The following is a 20,856-nucleotide window of genomic DNA, read 5'->3' as shown; positions in this document are numbered from 1 at the left end:
TGCTGAAGGACAGAGAGGACAAGACAAGATTTGAGATGGTTTAAGAATGCAAGGCCATCTACCTGAGCAGAGGTTTAAGTGGAGTGGTCTCCAAACACTAATCTTTCTGCCAAGGAACACCAACTACTCTTTTGGTCTTGAATCCACCAGCTTTCAAAGCTGAAAGATGAGACGCAGCAGCAATATGTGCAATTGACAGATGGGAGCCACATTTCAAGGTCCTGCCTGGTGGATATGCCTTGTACGTTACTTCAATTGTGGTGGAGAAATGTTTTTGTTCTCCAAATAGTTCTGAGGTGATGTCTATCAATGTAAACCAGGTTGGAGATGTGGTTGGCTCAACACAGGTAGTGTTAGATTTGTAACATCAAGGAGATCCAAGCACTACACATGTGCCAGAAGTTAACCACATTGGTGGATTTAATGCTTTCCCTTGTGATAGTTCCACAAATGTGGTTTGCCCTGTGATTACTTGAATGATATTGACACGGTTGGATTTCCTGGTCAAATATGAGGGTTCCTAAAAGGCAGTTCCCCACAGGGCAAAGCAGACCACTTTGTGTAACATTCTTGTGGGTGTTGTAATATGTGTAATATTCTTGTGGGGGCACAGGCGACTCGAAAAGCCGACCGGTAAACAGCCAGTACCCCTCCTGGGGAAAACGGCCTGGGAGTCTGTGAAAAGGTCCGGAGTCCCAGGTGGTGTTGACGCAAGCACCTTTACCTGAGGTTCACCTTTTTCCTGATTTTGCATAATACACAAGTCAGTGACACTGTGTTGTGTTATGATAGTTGTTGAATAGATAAGAAAAGATAAAAAAAAAATTCCAGATTAATAAATCCAGCACAGGCAAATGTTATAAGATGTTGATTTGTCATGTTACTTATCCTAAATCCCTGGAATCACATCTTTTGAGAAAAACAATGTAGGAAACGGATGATATTGGCCTTTTGGATGAGAATGGCCAAACGTGGAAGTGGTGTCATAATTGTGCTTTGATGCTCTTTTCCCAGGAACAAACATACAGTATACCCAACCAGTAACGTCACCTCTACATGACCTCTTGCTTGGAGACTGGTCGGTTGTCAATGCCGTCATAATCAAGTTGTGTTAATATTTTGTATTTATGGAAACAAATCCAGAGGTTGTGTGAATTATTATTATTATTATTATTTTTTAAGTTGGTCAGTTGCTTTTCAGCTCTCCATCAACAAATGCGTTTCACGATGTACCCAATCCGCTGTCAGTTTTGGCACTTACCCGAGAGTGGCAATTCCTTTCAATTTATTTTGGCCGTTCATTTTTACATATATTTGCCCTTGACAATAAGACAATGGTGGGTCTCATACGCTGAGCTGAGATAATGCTGAGTCTCGTACCCTGAGCCTGTCATGAATATAATTTATCGTTTTTTGGTATTTTACAGAAATGTCGGTGAATGTTATCAACACAACTGCTGATGCTGAGTCATTGACCTTTGGAAAACCTGGCTTGGGGTCAATAGCCATTTCCAAGTCAATGTTAAAAGCCAATTCCAAGAATGGTGAGCCTTTTCCTGTTGTGTATTACTGTGTTCGTATCGAGGCATGATCCTATTCCTTATTTTAAAGGAAGGAGACCAGTTGAAGTCTCTACGAATGGCATGTTGAAATCATTTTAAATGATAAACACACGAGACGAGTTGAAATCATGAACACCTCAAATATGTTTTAATTTATAACCTTTTTCCCAAATTATACTTTTCTGAATGTCTTTCTATGGAATGCACGTACAACCTCATTTTTCATCGACGTGTTAATATACACACACACACACACACACACACACACACACACACACACACACACACACACACACACACACACACACACACACACGCACACTCTTGTGTGCAGCCTTGTAGCCACTTGGTTGCATCACTGGTTCAGGACACAGCTACGTGTCCTTATTACAGTTAGCACACAGCCCTTATTAGCAGTACAATGGTACTCATGTCACCAACCACAGAAGGATGACAGGCTGAGTCAACCGCACCTGGTGTTAATTCAGTGGCCGACAGGGCTCAAACTCAGGACACGAGGATCACAAGCCAGCCACCCTAACTGCGAAGCCAACATCAGGCTCGTTGATATTCATGATAGACCTCAACACAAGTTCCAAAACAAAACACTGAAAGTAAGAGGACCAATCAGCTGAAATACCGATGATCAGAAATCCTTTGACCTGAAATAAATATCAATGAACATGATCAAATATGTCTTGTGTGCAATTTCACCATAATTTTAGCTGCATTTTTATACATATACCAAAAATAAAACAAGGGATCGCTGTTGTTCGGTGCATCTTTCAGTTCACATCACCCTCGTTTTCTTTTTCTATTCCTCTGTATTCATATTCCTTTCTCAAAAAAATCTCTGTTCTCTTTGTTTCTTCATTCCTGGATTTTATAATAATACGAGCATAACCCGCGCTCTGCGCGACATGTTGGGGTGGGTGTGTTTGAGAAAGGAACTGATGCAGAGTATCAGTAGTAATTTTACTTTAATGCAGTAAGTGGAATACGATTTCACTATTTCAGAACCATTTTATTTACTTTTTTTTGTACCATGCACCTCATATGGTCTTTGAGATAATGTAAGCCGAATATCACGTTACTCGAGCGCAGAACAAAGTCGAAGATAGCGCGACACGAAACCACAAACTCGGAAATAATATAAAAGATTAGTGATTTAGTCGTTTTTTTTTTACCAACTCATTTGTTTCACCTTTCTCAAGTCATTTCTAATTAGTTATTACATTTTTTCTTGTGAACTGTTAAGGAATCGATAAATGCCCTTCATTTATCAAGGTTAATTTATTTAATTTGAAGCTATGCTGTCTATCGACTTAAAAATATATATTTGGAACATTCACTTTACAATAGTCTGCTTATTTTATCTTGATGTAGTTCCTAATGTTTGCTGGGTTAATGAACTTTTGCAATCTTCTCTTGTATGCAGCACAAGGCTGCAGTATAGCACCATTGGTTGAGGGTGCGGCTGTGCTGCTGAAGCAATGCTCTCTGTAGGTTAGGACTGGAATTTGTTCAGGATGCCGGCAATAGCTCGTCTCCTCTTTGTGAAGGACATCATGGGATCTTTAACATCGACCAACTAATTCCGGCAGATGTGACGCCCAGATTAACGTCCATCCGAGCGACTACGCACGCATTGATACATCACCCTGACTGTAAAACACCAGGATGGCAGTTTATAGCTGGGTTGGGATTCAAACTCCTTTGAATTTGTACGCTCTTTGTATAACTTTTAAAATTAATAAAATAAACGAACAATGAATCCAGGGTGGAGTAGCAACCTTGTGTCGTCAGTGAAACAATAAAGATATTAAAATAGCTTTATGAGACATTTGGCTGAGTGTTTCTGAAACACATTGACCTTGACAGCCATTCAGTTCATTGTCCAAATGTCTGCCAGGAGACTACTCGAATGGAAGAACAACATCATCTGTAATAATTCACATTGGAGGAAGCATTTCAACGCAATAGGCAGTTACACCAAAACAAAATACTGCTTTGGTTATGTTTCTAATTCATTTAATTGCTGTTAATCTTCCTTTGTTTTTGATAAACAGTAACACTGAGATCGCACGAAATGCTTTCAGATTATAGTTGATCTTTAAGACAAGTGGAAGGTGCTCATTACACTGAGTATTATATCTTGAATATATTCGATGGAGGTTGAAATTTGATGTTGACTTTTGTTGACAAGAGGCAGAGTATAATGGATGTCAATTATTATTTTTTTAAATATCGACATCATTTGTTTTTATAGTGTCCGTAGCTAATGCAGTGACACCTCGCTGAGTGCTACCCCATATAATGCTGATTGCTTATAGAGCTCATTATCCTGGATAATTGTTTTTATCAAAAAAAATGAAGGAAATCCATACCACGCAGTGCTCGCTGAGTTAACGCAACCCCCACCATTGCTTGCAGAATGCACATGCTCTGAGCCATTCAGGTGGAAGTGGGTTGTGCGATAGACTTGGCTCGGTCGACCATTAGAACAATTCTCAACAATGCAGACAGGGTAAAAGCTTTTGCCCAGTCCACCACTTCATTAACTCAAACAAAGTTAACTCGTTCAAGGAGCAATGCATGGGAGAAGTGGAGCCAGTTAAACTTAAGGCCCGGTCACACCTTGACGTTTTAGCCAACGTATGCCGATTTTTGAATTTTTTTTCTAAAACGCTGGCACACGTTGAATACGTTATGGGTAAGTTTTGATAACATTGAGAGCACGCTGAAAAACACTGCCATACGTCGTTGTACCCTGGCTTTAAACGTTGTACTTTTCGGTTGTCCTCAAATTTTTTCATGCTTGAAATTTCACGACGTATGCCGGCGTATGACTCACACGTTCCGCTACGCTGGCCACAAGTTGTATGCACGGTCTGCGATCGTTGACAGACGTCAACACATGCTACTTGTAAGTTAATCATAAGTTGAGACACGCCGAGGTAATGTTTAGCGTACCCGAAACTTATTTCTAACCTATGATTAACGTGTTGTTGGCACGTTACGCGATCGTTGCCACACGTCGACAGACGTTACTTTTAAGTTACTCATAGGCTGAAAGACGTCGGTATAATGGATCGTCCTTGCGTCAGCGTCCATGGCCACGGCCAGGACACTTATTTGCAGCATTCTTCAAACTTTTCTTCGGCATGACGAGGATGTTCACACTTCGATGTCTAGCTTGGCTATGATTCCAATTGTCCATCGGCAGCGTCTATTTAAAATAGTCGAGTTTGAGCGTTTTAACACGTTCAGAAGAAACGCTTCAAATTTCCAAACCCCAGCGTCAAAAAAAAAAAGGCGAGTGACAGCAATTTAAATCGTTCATTGTAAACAATGAAAATAGCTGAGTGGTACCGTTTAAAAGTCGTTGAGTGCAAAAAAAATCCAATTGTTGAGCGCAAGCGTCTACTTTCAATAGTGGGGTTTGAGCGATTTAGCACGTTCAATAGAAACGCTTCAAATTTCCAAACCCCAGCGTCAAAAAAAAAAAGAAAAAAAAAAGGCGAGTGACAGCAATTTAAATCGTTCATTGTAAACAATGAAAATAGCTGAGTGGTACCGTTTAAAAGTCGTTGAGTGTAAAAAAAATCCAATTGTTGAGCGCAAGCGTCTACTTTCAATAGTGGAGATGCAGCCATTTAAATCGTTGAGTGGCAGCCTACGAACCTACCCGTGGACACGCGGACGCAAGGAGGATCCATCATAACCCACACCCCCCCCCTCACACCCACCTACTACTGCCAACATGAACAAACTAATACTAATACTAATACTGATACTGATACTGATACTGTTACTGCTGACATGGACATCGACTCAAAAAGGACTCGAAAACACTGTTGGGTTCCCCTTTTATGAGCAGCATTTTTATATACCAATTCCCAAAACCGCTGGGAACACGTCTTTATATGGCAGTTGTAAGCTAGAAACACATAAAAAAAATTTTTGTCGACCGGAAGACGTCATTGGAATACGTCTACATACGTCGATGTGTGTTGGGACTACGTAAAGAATTGGTTCAAAGCGCGTAAAACATAAGTTAGAAATAAGTTTCGCGTAAAAAAGACATTACCGCGACGTGTTTCGACTTATGAGTAGCTTATAAGTAGCCTTTGTGGACGTGTGTAAGCGTCCACATATCGTGTGTAAAACTTATCCCCATGGCATGCGGAACGTGTGTCATACGCCGAGTACGTCGTAAAATTTTGAACATGTTTAAAATTTCTTGACGTACTCTACTTACTACGACGTATGATAGCGTACTTTAGCGTTCTACTCACGTATACCAAACTTACTCATACCGTATTTGACGTGCCCCCAACGTTTTAGACACATTTTTCTTAGGTCGGCATACGCTGGCAAGATCGCCAAGGTGTGACCGCGATGTTGTCACTTCCATTTCTACGGCAGTTATGATTCGAATCGTTGTGCGTCAGCCTTTTAATAGGCTACGTCACGACATCGTCGGCGATGCATGCAACACGCTATGTCTAAGTTAGACTATCGTTGGGCATAGGTTGTGTGGGCCGACAACAGGTTCAGCATTCGTTGGTATAAGTTATCTATAACACAACGAAACGTTCTGTGTCCATTACTAATATGTTATGCATACGACCAACTCGTTATGAATACGTCCGAATCTTAAAAAAAAAAACATCAAAAGTTCAACGTCAGCCAGCGTTTTACATACATTTTAATACGTTGCCATCGCTGGCTAAAACGTCAAGGTGTGACCGGGCCTTAACTTCGACAGGCATAAGCGCCATCGTAACTTGCACAGCATCCGTATCGGCGGCGACGCTGTGAGTGGCAGATACACAGGCAGCCCTTGAATTCCCCGAGCTGTTGTTTACCATTTGTATTGCAGTGTTTATAAGATTTTAAATGAAAAAACATGCAGGAATGGAATCCCCAGAAAACCACTTGTGCAGGTAATGTAAAGCAGGTAATGTGCAGGTAATGTGCAGGTAATTGTAAAGGTAATGCAATGCTTGGTTTGAACCACTAACCAACCAGACGTAGAAAAATAAATGACGTGACAGTTACGCACGCATGAACTCGTGCTTGGGTGTCTGTTTGCATGTCTTGGTAGGAATGAAATTAAAGAAACATCATATATATATATATATATATATATATATATATATATATATATATATATATATATATATATATATATATATATATATATATATATATATATATATATATATATATATATTTTTTTTTAATTGCATGGCCTGGATGACCTTGGCTTCATAATACATGGAATGACAGGGTGAGGAAGCAATTTTTGTGATGTCAACTTTTCACAATGATTTTAAATTTGTTTTTATAGAATATAATTAGCAGACAGAAATATATCAACTTAATTGAAAGGGAAAGTTATGGTGTCTTTTGTGGCGTCAGCTTATCTTTACAGTTTTGAAACGGTGGCACTGACAAACAGACAACAACAGACGTTGCAGCTCTATGCAAACAACTGTCAGGAACATTGCGAGGGTGGATGGAAGGATGCGGGATGAAATGAGCGAGGAGATTTGTGTGCAGATGAGCTTGACAGGGAAGATTGGTAAAAAGCTGGCTGAAGTCGACCTGTCACGTGGTGCTGATTGAGGGAGAGAGAATGCCAAAGAGAGTGGGTAGGTTGAGGGAGTAAGGTAGGAGGAAAACGAGGTAGACCATGGTTGAGGTGGGAAGATTCTCTGAGGAAGGATATCGAAAATGTGGGGGTGGTTGAAAAGTGGAGAGGGTTGGCTGAGGACAGGGGGAAGTGGAGGAGTATCATGGTCAAGGCAGGGCAGAAGCTTTGCGTTGTTGCACCTCACCCCTTAAGAAGGGAAGAGAAGGGAGATGAAGAATAAAAGTGATCATCTTATTCGTTTAAAGTTTAAACAAATATGATGATCACGATTTAAACTTTAAACCATCATTGCTAAACATTTGGTTCCTTCTAAAAAACGATAAAAGCTGCAGGTCAGACTCTTCGATTCGTGATTACAATCTGGAACGAAACACTGTACCATGTTCACAAATTTGCGGTGGCAATTTTCTACAAGTGTAAAACTAGGCTATGTGTTGTCATGCCAATCTGACATCATGATTCAATGGTCCTTTGTGGTGTTCTTTTTTTAAAATTCGATTAAAATTTTTTTGTTGTTGTTGTGGTATGGGTAAAATAGTCAAGAGAGAATGTCGCTTCCTTCCATTGGAATCCTTGTAATTGCTTCAGCTGTTACTGTGATCGGCATGATGACATTTATCAACAATTCCATGGATGAACAAATCGCCAATTTTGTGATCTCTCGATCTGGTATCTCAGCGATGTATTGTGGCATCTTTTTCTTGTTAGTTATGAAAATGTTCGAGAATAAAAGGTATGGCTTTTAAATGCTTATGATTTCACTCTATAGTAGTAGAGCACATACCTCTGCCATGTAATGCCTGATCCATGAGAACATATCGGGCCCAATACATTTTTGAAATATCATGCTATATGATAGGGAGTTGTGGCCCGATCTCTCAATGGTGAAGAATCACTTTAAAAATTCTAGAAGTCGGATCCAAATCCGGATCTTCACCAAAATCTTAACAGTTCGTCCTTGTCACACACCCAAACTGCCCACCATATTTCATCCGGATGCGCCAACAACTTTTTGAGATATACTGCAAACAGACAGACACAGACAGACAAGCAAACAGACAAAAAGGGGTGAAAACATAACCTCCTTCACCTTCGGTGGCAGAGGTAATTAGCGCTCTCTTCTCCAGGAACGCATCCTGAGCACTAATGAGGTATTTCTGTACTCTTAGTCAAGTGTTTCCTGCTTGAATGCATCGGCTGAAAACCAAGGGGCCAACAAGGAATACAACCAATTGGTTGGAACAAATAATAGCCAGCTTGTTGTCTTCTCTAAAATATGTGGTGCATCGTAATGCAATGCCTCCTGCCAGCCTTGGTGTAAGTTACTTTCAATCTGATGTCGTTCCAATGAGAATCAAAATCAGGACCAGACTGCTTAGCGGTGAATACGATACTGCGGAATTGTCCTGTTTCTCTTTTTGAATTTGAAACAACTATAGTTTATAAGATTAGGGTGAACCCTTGAACATTTAAAATGGATATCATTATGATGAAGATTAAAAATTGCTGTTTGAAGGTGAAAATATGTTTTTCTGCTAGGATTTGCTCGAGTGGTGACTGCACTCTACCGCAACATCTCACAGATTCCAGATGGAGAGCACAACCGTCTTGTTTCTCCTGTCATTTCCTTGATACTTGGTGACTCTAACAACTTGCTCAAGAACAATATAACGTACACACTCCGGATCCTCCCAACGGTATGTTGTTACTGTTATGATGATTTTTATTACTCTTGTAAACTTGGTCATGTCATGTCCAGATCTATGTGACAACAACACATTCCTCAGTCACAAATGCTCACGAAGAAAACCTCTTTTGGAAGTTTTTTTTTCTCCAATTTCAAACGAGTGCTCGTCCACTTGTCCCACTTTAATCTGAGATAAGCCAAGCTGAAACGGTCTCAGAAAATGTCTAAATCTGCTGTGAGGCAGAAATGTATGCCACAATATTACTCTTCATTCTCTTGAAAAGACAACATGATGCCAGTGGAGCTTAAGTTACAAATTTGCATGATGAAATGTGATGGATATGAATTGCACATTTATGCATACAAATGAGAGCGAGAGATGAACCTTCAGAGTTTAGGCTTTATTCCATTTGATTGGAGCCGCTTCTGTGGGCACACCAGGAAATACAGGTTCAGCTAGGAGTACATAAGCAGAAACGTATACATGTGCAGTTAACCATTGCAGACTAAATCCGCGTAAGCACGGAGTTCGATATAATCTCCATTCTCACCAGTCAATGAGCACCTTCAGTTAACGAGCATCAAGTGGACAGCCGATGTCAATAGCAATGCCCCGGGGACAATCCACTCGTGCCGCAGAGAGACCTCCCCTTATACGCGAGACGCACAACATGTGATCCCGCGTCATGTCCCTCAATTCACGTTAATTCACCACAATGTACACTTGCACACTCACCTCCAAGCTGTCTAGTCTGCATTTGAATCTTGGCCCAACTGCAAAACTGTCATCCCGGTATTTCACAGGCAGGGTGATTCATCCATATATGTGCCATCCCTCGGATGGACGTTAAACTGAGAGTCTTATCTGACGGCATTTGTTTGTGTATGTTAAAAATATGAGCTGTTTTTTTGACCTCAAGATGACCTTTGACCTCAAAATTAATAGGCTTCTCAGTTGAGACTACCTCCACAACTTAATGAAGTTTCGTGAAGATCGATTTTAAATTGTGACCTGTAGGCAATTGACAGACAAACATACAGATAGAATGATAAAATCGACTGACCAATACACTTGAAAAAGCTTCAATTTTGCTTCAACAAAAGCGATAGCAAGCTGATTGGTAATTGGATAGTGGCAAGAAAAATCTTCGACGAAGAGACAAACACTCTGCCTTTAAGAAACCAGGAATCCTGTTCAGATGTTGAAGATTCTTCTCGTCTGAACAGTTGCCTCGATTATACAAATTATTGATTCGTCGCGCCCTTGAATCGAGTACTGCTCTCACATTTCGGGAGGTTCAATCTCTATATATTTACTTGACAGCGTCGAGTCTCAAGCATTCTGACTTATCAACTCTCCCAATCTGACCTCAAAACTCAACTTGCTTGAATTAAGCTGGAATGTTGGCTCTCTTTCCCTTTTCCATAGACATTACTTTGGTTTCGGCTCCTGAGAAATGGCTGCTTGTCTTCTGCCATTACCTAGACCAGGGACTACTCAGAAAGTCACAACATCACATGATTATTGCGTAGATGGTGGCGACTCGAGAGTCGGCCTTCATGACGTTTGTTTCTTTCCCTTTACCACTAATCTCTGGAATTATTTATCTTGCTATGTCTTTCCTAACAGTTATGACCTTGCCTTTTCAGAAGTAAGATTTTTCCATTTCCTCAAAAACTTTTACATTATTTTTCCTTCTCTTCACTTCTTTATTTCTTCAGCTTTTTTTTTGTTTGTTTCATTTGAGGCCTGGCCTTGATGAGGACTGTACAGTCCTTGACTGGAGCCTTCAATGTTAAAAAAATTATTAAAAAGCACTATTATAATGAATTATTGCAGCACCCCTCCTCCTCATCCCCTAAATTTGCTGCCAGAGAGAATCCAAACGGAGTTTTTTTGTTATTCCTGTTGAAAATCAGCCCCCAACTGTGCCAGAATCTGCACAGGAGGGTCCATGTCATTAAATATACACCCAAAAATATACATACCCAAAGATTAAATATATAAAATACACCCAAAGATATGTCCCAGATGTACTCTATTTTATTTAAACGAGGCCTCGTTGCTGGCCATGGAAATGTTGTGATGGTATATTTACCCCCCCCCCCCCACACACACACAAATTGAAAAGTGGGGTTAAGTAATCATTTCACAAGAAGTCAGTAATTGCACAAGCATGGTGGGGTCTGGCACTGCCATCCAAATATTTGTCATCTTTTGGCTTCACTAAATTTTATACATGCTAAAGTATCACAATCTGCCAATGGAAGTACACAACATTATCATTACCTTCCCCAAACCTTAACAAGGTGAAGTGCTTTTTCAAGTTGATACCCCTACCGTGCTGTACATTCTGAGTGTGCAGAATTGCTTTCGTCACGTGATTAATGGAAAATACAGCTTGTGCTTGGAGGACTCTTTAATTTATCTTTCAAAGAAAATTTGAATTTGATAAAATAAATTTTGACAGGACTATTTTGGTGGCATCCTTAACTGTATGTATGTATGTATATATGTATAAATGTGTGTGTGCATATATATATATATATATATATATATATATATATATAATACATAAAATATATATAGAGGGTGGCTCACTATAAGGAGGGTCCATATGGGTTTCTTTAAAAACCTTGGAATGTAAAATAAAATGCACACTATTTTAAATAAACTCTAATACTGAGTGGAACCCTAAACATGCAAAACAATGGAAAGTGGAAGTGGGTGCTTCACTAACAATAGCCCCTTAACAAAACATTCATGTGGTTTAAATTTGTAATTTACTGCTCCAATGTGCAGTGAATCACATGAGGCCTCTTTATCTGTGGCCACCCTGTATATATGTCTACAGTAAACCTTTAAATATCATGGGGGTTGTGTTCCTGAAAAGTTGCCGAGAAATGCAAAACCACAAAAGATATTACTTAAATCCTCATGGGAAAATGGGGTTAAATTCCTGGATTAAGAGAAAATGTCAAGGAAGGTGGGCGGCAGCCAAAACTTATCCAATGTGACAATTAAAACTAGAAGGGCACTTGGTAGAGCGCATACCTCCACCCTGTAATGCCTGATCCACAAGAACATATCTGGCCAAATATATATTTGAAATATCATGCTATATATCCTTTTTGAGCCCGATCTCTCAATGGAAAAGAATCACTTAAGAAATTCTAGTAGTCAGATCCAGATTTGGATCGACATCAATCAATTCACGAATCAAATATCGAATCAATTTGTCGTGGTCACACACCCAACCCGTCCTTCAAGTTTCATCCACATCTGTCCACAACTTTTTGAGATATTGTGCTATACATCAGTTTAGCCCAATCTCTCAATGGTGAAGAATCACGAAAAAATTATCAGATCCGGATCCGGATCCGGATCTTCACCAAAATCGAATCAATTCTTCCTTGTCACACATCCAACATCCAAATTTTGGCCGAATCCGTCCACAATGTTTTGAGATATCATGCTCACAGAAAAAACAAACAAACAAGAAAGATATCATGCACAGCAAGATGCTAGTGAAATCCAAATATACAATAGTTGCTATGGAAACAGCAATTTGGTAATTTGGAAAATTTGTCCTATCAAGTGTTTTACATGATGGAATGTTGTGCATAACAAATGGTTGATACATTTTCTAATTGCTGCCGAATAGGTGTTTACATGTTTTGGACAGGATTAACCTTGCCTGGTATCTGACTAATTTTGACCAGATTTTATGCACGTATACTACATATGCATATAAATATGCTTCGTAAGTTTCAATCTGATATTTTGAAAAGTTCCTGAGGTTTGGCAATAATAAAATCACAAAAATATCTCATTTGATTATAATGGGGTGAAATTGCTGCCATGGACACCGTTTTCTCTTAGCCATGTGGGACTTTTCCCCATGCCACAGGAGCAGAACCCCCCCCACCCCCTCCCCAAAAAAAAAAGAAAAGAAAGATAAATTTAATTTATTATATCTTGCACCCTCTTATTTGGTGTTGAGGTGGTTTCCCAATGGGGGGCCATTTTGATTAGGACTGGTGAATCTCAAGTTCGATTGCAGAAGTCGTTCAGACAGATGTCTAACTGGGTCTTTTGGGTCTTAGGGTATTAAGGGTTATAATGGGTCTGAAGGGTCAGAGGGGTCTTCAGGGTTCTAAAAGGTCTTTAGGGGTCTTTGGGGTCTTAAAGGGTCTTGGGGTTATAAAGGGTTTCAATGGTCTGAGTCCTCTTATGTGTCTTCAGGTCTATAAGGGGTCTTAGGGATCTGAAAGGGTCGAAGGGGTCTAAAGATTCTTGGGATTCTCAGGGGTCTAAATTGTTTCGGGGTCTTAAGGGTCTTGGGGGTCTGCAAGGAATGAAGGAGTCTCAATGTTATTGGAGGTTTTAGGGAACTGATGGGTCTTGGGTGTCTTCAGGGTTTAGGGGTTCTTGAAGGGTCTGAGGGTATAAACTATCTTCAGGATTTTAGGAATCTTAAAGGGTCTTGGTGTTCAAAAGGGTCTTCAGGGTCTTAAGGGTCTAAGGGGTCTAAGAGGTGTAAGGGTTCTAAAGGTCTACATATCCAAAAGGTATGTTGTAATAGTCTGAAGTTAATAGAAGTAATTGATAGACGTCGTCAAGGTCCCATAAAAAGTAATTAATAGACGTCCATCTACACAGTCTCACGTTGAAACAGGATGTAATTGAGAGACAAACTCACAGGAGATGACCAAGACTTCATCTCGATGAGGGTCACCGCCCACCTGTGTTTTTCAGTTTTATATGCAGTTTGAGCAGAGTACCCACCCCTGGGTGGTTTGAGTTTGCGCATCACTTCCTGGGAAAAAAGTATAGTCTGTGGTTTGTAAGAAGATGATAGATGTTTGCGTTGTGGGCAATTAAAAGGTTCAACATGGTCTGAAGGTCAAAAGCGTACGTTCCAATAGTAGTTGGTATCTTAGGGGTCAAAAGGGTCTAATCTCTCAAAGATGAAAAAGGTCCAAGTGGTCGAAAGCTTGAAATTATCTGGATCTATGCTATCTAATCTGTCTGAAGGGTGTAAAGGGTCTAAATGCTGTTCAGGTCTCAGAGATCTAAAAGGGACTTAAGGGGTATAAATGTCTTAAAGTTATCAGGGTCTCACTTCCGGTTCCGGTTCTTGAGCGACAGTGGCGTTCTTCATGGTCTCTGCCAACTTTCTCAAAAATAAGTTTCCTGGTCGTTTTTTGTTGCGATTTTATTGTTTTGTTCTCTCCGTGTTTACTGTGTGTTTGTGGTTTGGTTTTGTTTTAAAACTTGTGCCAATTTGTGAGTGTTCGTCAGACTTTTCATATTGAGCTCCTTGAGGCCTAATCATTTCCTCATTTGTGTGCATGGTCATGTTTCTTGTGTTTGTTACTGATTACATTCAGTTTTTTTTTATTTTCACCACAATCCCTCCACTATTCCTTCAATTCCTCCTAACTATACCTTCTGTTTCATGTCTTAAAAAAAATCGATATATTGTTGTGGTTTCTCGCTGACGCGTCGCCACGAGCACGACCCTCGATGGAGCCGTGGTCGCCTCGGCTCGATCGCCCAGAATATAGATCGTACTTCTCCAGAAAAGTCCGGAGAAGACGGGTCCTGGTTCTCTTAGACCGAAATACGCCAATGGGTAGATCATGTGGGTTAGGGTTAATTGCCAACTTCAACTTACCTAAGTACCCACGTGATCCAGCTACCGGGGTACTTCACTTGGCGGAACTCGTACGGAAGCAAGCCGCTTAAGTGAGCCCGTTCCGTGTGCTTAGCCGAGCGGTGGTATCGCCGAATTCCGCCGGCCCGATTATCTTGTGACCCTGGCAATGGATAATTAATCCCTTACACATACGACATGCTCAGTCAATGCAGAAATGACACGACGAGCTGAATACATTTAACAATTGGGGTTTATTTATACAGTAGGCAAGCAATCAATGGGGGAAAAGGGACAAGACGCGAGCAAAGCCTACAGCCGGTTCTATGCGGAATGTACAAACGAGCATGCACTTAACAACAATTCTACTTATCCAGACTGGCGCCACAAACAGACATATGCACACACAGACAGAAATGGTGTGGCTGGAGCCTTTATTCGGCCTTCAGCTCAGAGGACAGGGGAGCTGAGGACCAGGATGGCTGGCTACCTGGCCATCAATGCGCGGCTGGATAATCCCGCCTTCCAGGAGCTCCGGTCGCCGGGGACTCGCGCGGCGCAACCGTAGCCGGGCAAAGGTGAGCCGAAGTGATCGCCCAGGCCTGCGATTGCGCGGAGGATGAGGAGATTGCGACACTGGGAGAATTCTCCCTTTCTCTTGGCTGGCTGGGTCCCGCCTTCCAGAACTCGTGCGCGACCACCTTGCCAGGACCAGAAGGAGAGAAAAATGACGACCGCGCCAGACCCAGAACAGAACGAACCTCCGTGCGCGTGCAGACCACGCTATTTTTATCTGCCCCGCTCCGAAAGGGGTGGGGGGTGGGGCGCCTCCTCGTAACTCTGCCCTTTCCACACCGGACGACCTTCTGCGCATGCGCACCCCGTCATTCCTCGGAGGCGTGCCTTTTCTTCCCTTTGTGACTCAGCCGCTGCCGGTGGGGGCTGCCACATTCCATCCCCCCCCCCCCCCGCGAGCTGCTTTTATGCCCATATAAGGCAAGGAATTCAGATCGGGGATGCAGTCTGAACACGCCCGCATTGCAGTGAGCGCGCAGGGGACGCTCGCTGTTCTGCAGCGTGTCCGCCACCAACGGGAATTTTGTGGCTGTTGTTGCTGCAGATGGTTTTCCTAATACAAATCGCAGTGCATGAACATTAAATTACCCATTACACTAGGGTCGGGACCCTAACTGGCAACATGTAATTACCGATATAACTGAGCTGAAGGACCTGAATGTTGAGTGCGACAGCTTTCCAAATCCACAACAATATGTACAAACAAACAAACAAAAATATGTTTTTCCCCTTCTCACCTTATACCTCCTGTAACTATTTGATGTCCTCTACCTCCTCTTCCTTCTTCTACTCTTTGCTGATCCGCATTTGCAATCCCACTTTGATCAAAAAGATATTCACCATACATCTTCACAATCTTTTCTTTATCCTTTCTTTCACCTAATTTTGCCTCCTCTTTTTTTTTTTTTTTTTTTAAAAATGGTCTTTTATAATGTTTCATCTTTCTCTTTCACCCACGTGGTTCTTTGTGTTCTATCATAATTCACTACTCTTCTCCTTCTCCTTCTCCTTCTCCTTCTCCTTCTCCTCCTCCTCCTCCTCCTCCCTTTCATCCTATGTTTAAAAAGTCCAACTGTTGCAGCGTTTCCTTTCTTCATTCTCTTAACGTCTCTTTGTTGACCATTCTCCTCATGTCCTTAAACGTATCTCTGACTTAAATATTTTCAAACATTCCAGTTTGCAATGCATGTTCGTATTCCGTCAATCATTCCTTTTTTTTTCCAACTTCAGTGTCGATTCACCCCCACCTCCTTAAATCAACCTCCTCCGAACTCATTCCCTGTTAAGACCCTCTCCTTACACCTTCCATCAAGATCCTCATTCTACCCCCTCTCTTTGCACCTCTCCACTGTTCTCTGCTTTACTAACAGCTCCTCCTCTGGTGTCCCAAATTGTGTGGTGTTCAAACTCTGTTGTCTCCGTTTTAACCGAAGAGATATCTCACACTCCCAATCACAACACTCCTCACCATCTCAAACATGCTTTTTCTTTCCTTTCATCACACCTCCTCCTCTTTCCAAAACCTCAAATCTTGTTTCTCCCCCTGTCTTCTCCCGTCTTCACCAAACCACTACCGAGTCTCATCCTTCCCCTCTTCCCACCTCTCCCCTCACCCCCCTACCCAATGGCCATGCCTGCTTTTATCGTCTCCCCTCCCTCTCAATTGTCAGATCAGATCTTTGACTTGCTTGAGGTATCACATAAACCTGTACTAACCTGTTCCATGGTCGGGTTGTCGGCCACTAAACCGTCTCCACCACCAGATTTCCTGGTGAGGAGGGTGTATGGATATGGACACCCAGCAGGATTAAAAACAAAACCTGTCAAAGGGCGGAGGAGCTCCTTGTGAGCCAACGGACATCCATATCTAGTGCCCAACTGTGTCTGTGGACGTCCTCCTGCAGTTGGGTTACTTTTCTTTTCGGAGGTTGGTGGCAGGATTTGCAAGCCGGCCATCGTAAAACCCTTCACTCCGCAAAACAGAAGAAAACCATAAAGAATATTGAAAACCCACTCCGTGGAGTCCCTCCTGTGCAGCTGCCCTCTGCAGGGCAGCTCATCAGATGAAGGGATTTGGGCAAATCATTTGGGACTCTCACTCTCTGATGACAGGAGGAAAACCACAGGGTAAACATTCCCAGGTTAGATTGTGGTAGTGTTTGGCGGGGTGGTTCTGATGTGTCATCCACCAGACGGAGGTCTCCTTCGATTAACCCAAGGAGGTCACTTCAGGTGGATGCCTGGAATGTCTTATCCCTAAGAGAGGATGATCACCTGTCTTTGTTATCATCTGAGCTCAAGCATTCGAACATAGGTATTGCAGCACTCCCTGAGGTTCACAGACCGGATCGTGGGGAGATCATGGCAGGTGGTGACACCTAATATTGGTCTGGTTGCTCTGATGGTTATCATTCCCAAGGAGTTGCTGTGGCTGTGTCCAATAAGCTGATTAAAAGAGTAATTGAGGTAACACCGGTCCATGAGCATATTATGACACCAAGGATTCATCGCTCCTTGGGTGTCGTTTCTCTGGCGTCTGTAAATGCTCCGACTGAGGCGAGTTATCTCACATTGAAGGACGCATTCTATGCCACGCACTTTGGGGATTTCAAGGCATTGATTGGAACTGATAGGGATGGTAATGAGACATGTGTTGGTCCCCATGGGTCTGGAATTGTGAACCAAATAGCACTAAGTTCCTTGACTTTGCAAGAAGATATGGACTTAGGGTGGCTGGTTCATGGTGTCAATGCTCACAGGCTCATTGCTGGACTCGGTATTCCAACATTGGTGGTGTGGCAAAGGAGAGTGACGATGTGCTTATTTATGGTTGCTGGAGGATGATCCAGAACTGCAGGGTCTACCAGAGTGTACAGTTCCTCAATACCGACCACAGGCTTGTGGTTGCAACTCTGAAGTTGCAGATTAAATCTGGGACAATGGTACCATCCCAGTCTCAGCTGGATGTTGGCAAGCTCAAGGATGAGAGGGTAGCTGAGGAGTTTGCGGACAGGCTGAGTGGGGATTTGGGGGGGGGGGTGTCTGAGTGCTTTGGGAAACCCTGAAGAGTTGTGGAGTGCTTTCAAAGCCACAATCCTTGATGTTGCCGGTGGATGTCTTGGAATTCACCAAAGGGCGAAGAAAAATTTTGTCTTTCAAGGGACAATGGATACCATTGGCAAGAGTCACAGGACCAGGCTTAATGGCAGAACCCAGCTGTTCAGGAAATTGAGTCGTAAAACTGTACTTGCACTGAGAGTGGACAAGGATTCCTGTGTGCATGGAATCTGTGAGGTGGTAGAGCATCACCTGGGGTCAAGTGATTCTCATCCTACTTTCAGCGGAATTCACGCATTGCCTTCCTCCAAGCCCATCCCTCGGTGTATTGCAGTTAGAGTGGAGGGTGGTGGGCTCTTGAGAGAGAAGTCCACAGTGAAGGCCCACTATGCCAGTTACTTTAAGCGGCTCTGCCAGGCTGATCCACCAGATGTTGAGTTGGATGTTAGGGGTGTTACTATCCTGATTGATGACCCTCCAATAAACTGTGATCCACCTTCGTTTGTTGAAACACAGGCTGTGGTAAACCAGTTGAAATGGGGTAAAGCTCCTGGGATCTGTGGCATCCATGCTGAACTTCTCAAGGCTGGTGGAAATGCTGCACTCGTGTCATTGCATGCAGTTCTGTGCTCTGCCTGGAACACAGACATCATCCTAACTGATTGGAAGAGGGGCCTTATTGTCCCTCTCTGGAAAAGAAAGGGTTATCACCAAGACTGCAACAACTACTGAGGGTTGACGCTGCTCTCAGTGCTGGGCAAGGTCTTTGCTCGGATAATCCTTGATAGGGTTTGCCATCATCTGCTTGAGAACCAGTGCCCATAGCAGTCAGGCTTTACACCAAAGAGGTCAACGATTGACCGTATCCTTGCCATTCTGGTCCTCACCAAACAGAGTTGAGAGTTTCGGCAGGGGCTGCATGCAAGCATATGTTCATCTCTGTGAAGCATTTAATTCAGTGACCCGGGATGCCCTCTGGAGGATTCTCAGTCTTCGTGGGGTGCCACGGGAAACTGATCGATCTGATGTCTGAACTTTTCTCTGGTACTGAGAGTGCAGTGAGATGTGGCGGAACCATCTCCAACTTATTTCCAGTTGTGACTGGAGTTCGTAAGGTGTGTGTACTGGCCCCCACACTTTTCAGCGCTTGTATGGACTGCATTCTGGGGAGGATGTTGGAGAGATCAAGCTGCGGTGCATCTTTTGGGAATGTCAAGATCTCTGACCTTGATTTCTCAGATGATGCAGTCATCTTTGTGGAGAGTCTGAAAAAACCTTTCTGGGGCCCTCGAGGTGCTGAATGAGGAATCAGAGCCGCTGGGATTATGGGTTTCCTGGGTCAAAACTAACATCCAGCCTTCAATGACATCTTGGATGCTGCTGTCTTGTCTGTACCCGTTTGTGGTGGAAATGTTGAGGTCACGGAGAGATTCACTTACCTTGGCAGTGACATGTCTCTGCTGGCTGTGAGCCAGAGGTAAAATTGATTCATCAAAAACTCACGAGTGCTTTCCACGAGTGAGATAATATTTTTACTCTATCCTCCTGCCTGGCAGTCAAACAAAATTTTAAATCATTCCAAACAGCGAACACTGCTTTTAAGGACCTCGTGACGGAAACAAACTACAGGCATGAAGAACTAACGTCACATGTTAGATAGGGTGATGTAATAGACTCGGTGTAATACGGCGGTGAAACCAGGGATTTATTTATTTATTTACACACCTTCATACCTCTTTAAACCTTTATTTCATTTGAATTTTTTACTGCGACACTGCAGAACACAAATCCCTTTCGTAATACTTCCAAGAGCCATTATATAGTATAGCTTGATATATTGCGCGAGTGGGCATGACATGTGATAAGGAACAGTATATCAGGGTTGAGAATAAGACTCCATATGGCTATGTACCATGTCAATTGATGCTGCCTTCTCTGGTGATCAGTTAAGCCTCTCTCTCTCCTAAACTGTGACTCAATATCATCTTATTACAATGTATAAGGGTATGGTATATTTTTGTTTGTTTATATGACAACTTGGCTGCCGGCGTAGCTCTCATTTCTTGGAAGCACGGCTCTTCCACTGATGCTGTGCCCCACTACCAATCCACTGGTACTCATTTTGCCAATCTCGGCGGGATGACAGGCTGAATCAACCCCACTTGGTGTTAATTCAGCAGCCAACGGGACTCGAACTCTGGACCCTACCTACGATCCTATCCCAGCCACCTGAACCACTAAGCCAACACCAGGCTTTGTAAGGTATACAAGACTGCCTCAGGAGCTCTTTTTAAAATGATTGTAAAAATGAAAACTTCATTGTTTAAAATTGAAGTATTGAACTTGAACATTGCATGGGATAAGCCTGGTGTTGGCTTAATGGTTAAGGGGACTGGTTAAAATGTACGAGTCCGACGAGGAACCCTAGACAGCTCCTACCTCGTGGTTCCGCTGCGACTCCGGGGACGCGACAGTATTCACCCCCTACTAATAATCACACATTTAGATGAATTACAAATGGTGCAGAAACAGTTTTTCCAAATGAACTTTCTTTATTCATAACCAAAGTGATCAAACAAAACACTGTTATAGTTGAAGGAGGTTACATGTCAGGAATATCTGCAAAAAAAACATGTACAAATCAAAATTCAT

At 42.4% G+C, this 20,856-nt stretch overlaps 1 protein-coding gene across 1 annotated transcript in view; it reads left to right on the top strand.

Annotated features, from left to right (window-relative positions):
- The first annotated feature begins 283 nt into the window (after positions 1-283).
- LOC147025464 (adhesion G protein-coupled receptor L3-like) overlaps positions 284-20,856 on the top strand; it is a 62,712-nt gene continuing 42,139 nt past the window's right edge. The window contains exons 1-2 of the mRNA XM_085886469.1: positions 284-1,544; positions 8,764-8,921. Coding sequence (XP_085742595.1) covers positions 1,430-1,544; positions 8,764-8,921 — 273 coding nt within the window. The 5' untranslated portion in view covers positions 284-1,429. The remainder of the gene's footprint in view (positions 1,545-8,763; positions 8,922-20,856) is intronic.

The sequence above is a fragment of the Eptatretus burgeri genome, chromosome 6 (genome assembly GCF_056783735.1).
Source record: "Eptatretus burgeri isolate ZD-2024b chromosome 6, Ebu_testis_v1, whole genome shotgun sequence".
Lineage (NCBI taxonomy): Eukaryota > Metazoa > Chordata > Myxini > Myxiniformes > Myxinidae > Eptatretus > Eptatretus burgeri.
Note: the sequence above shows the minus strand (reverse complement) of the source record. Positions and strands in the feature narration are given on the sequence as shown.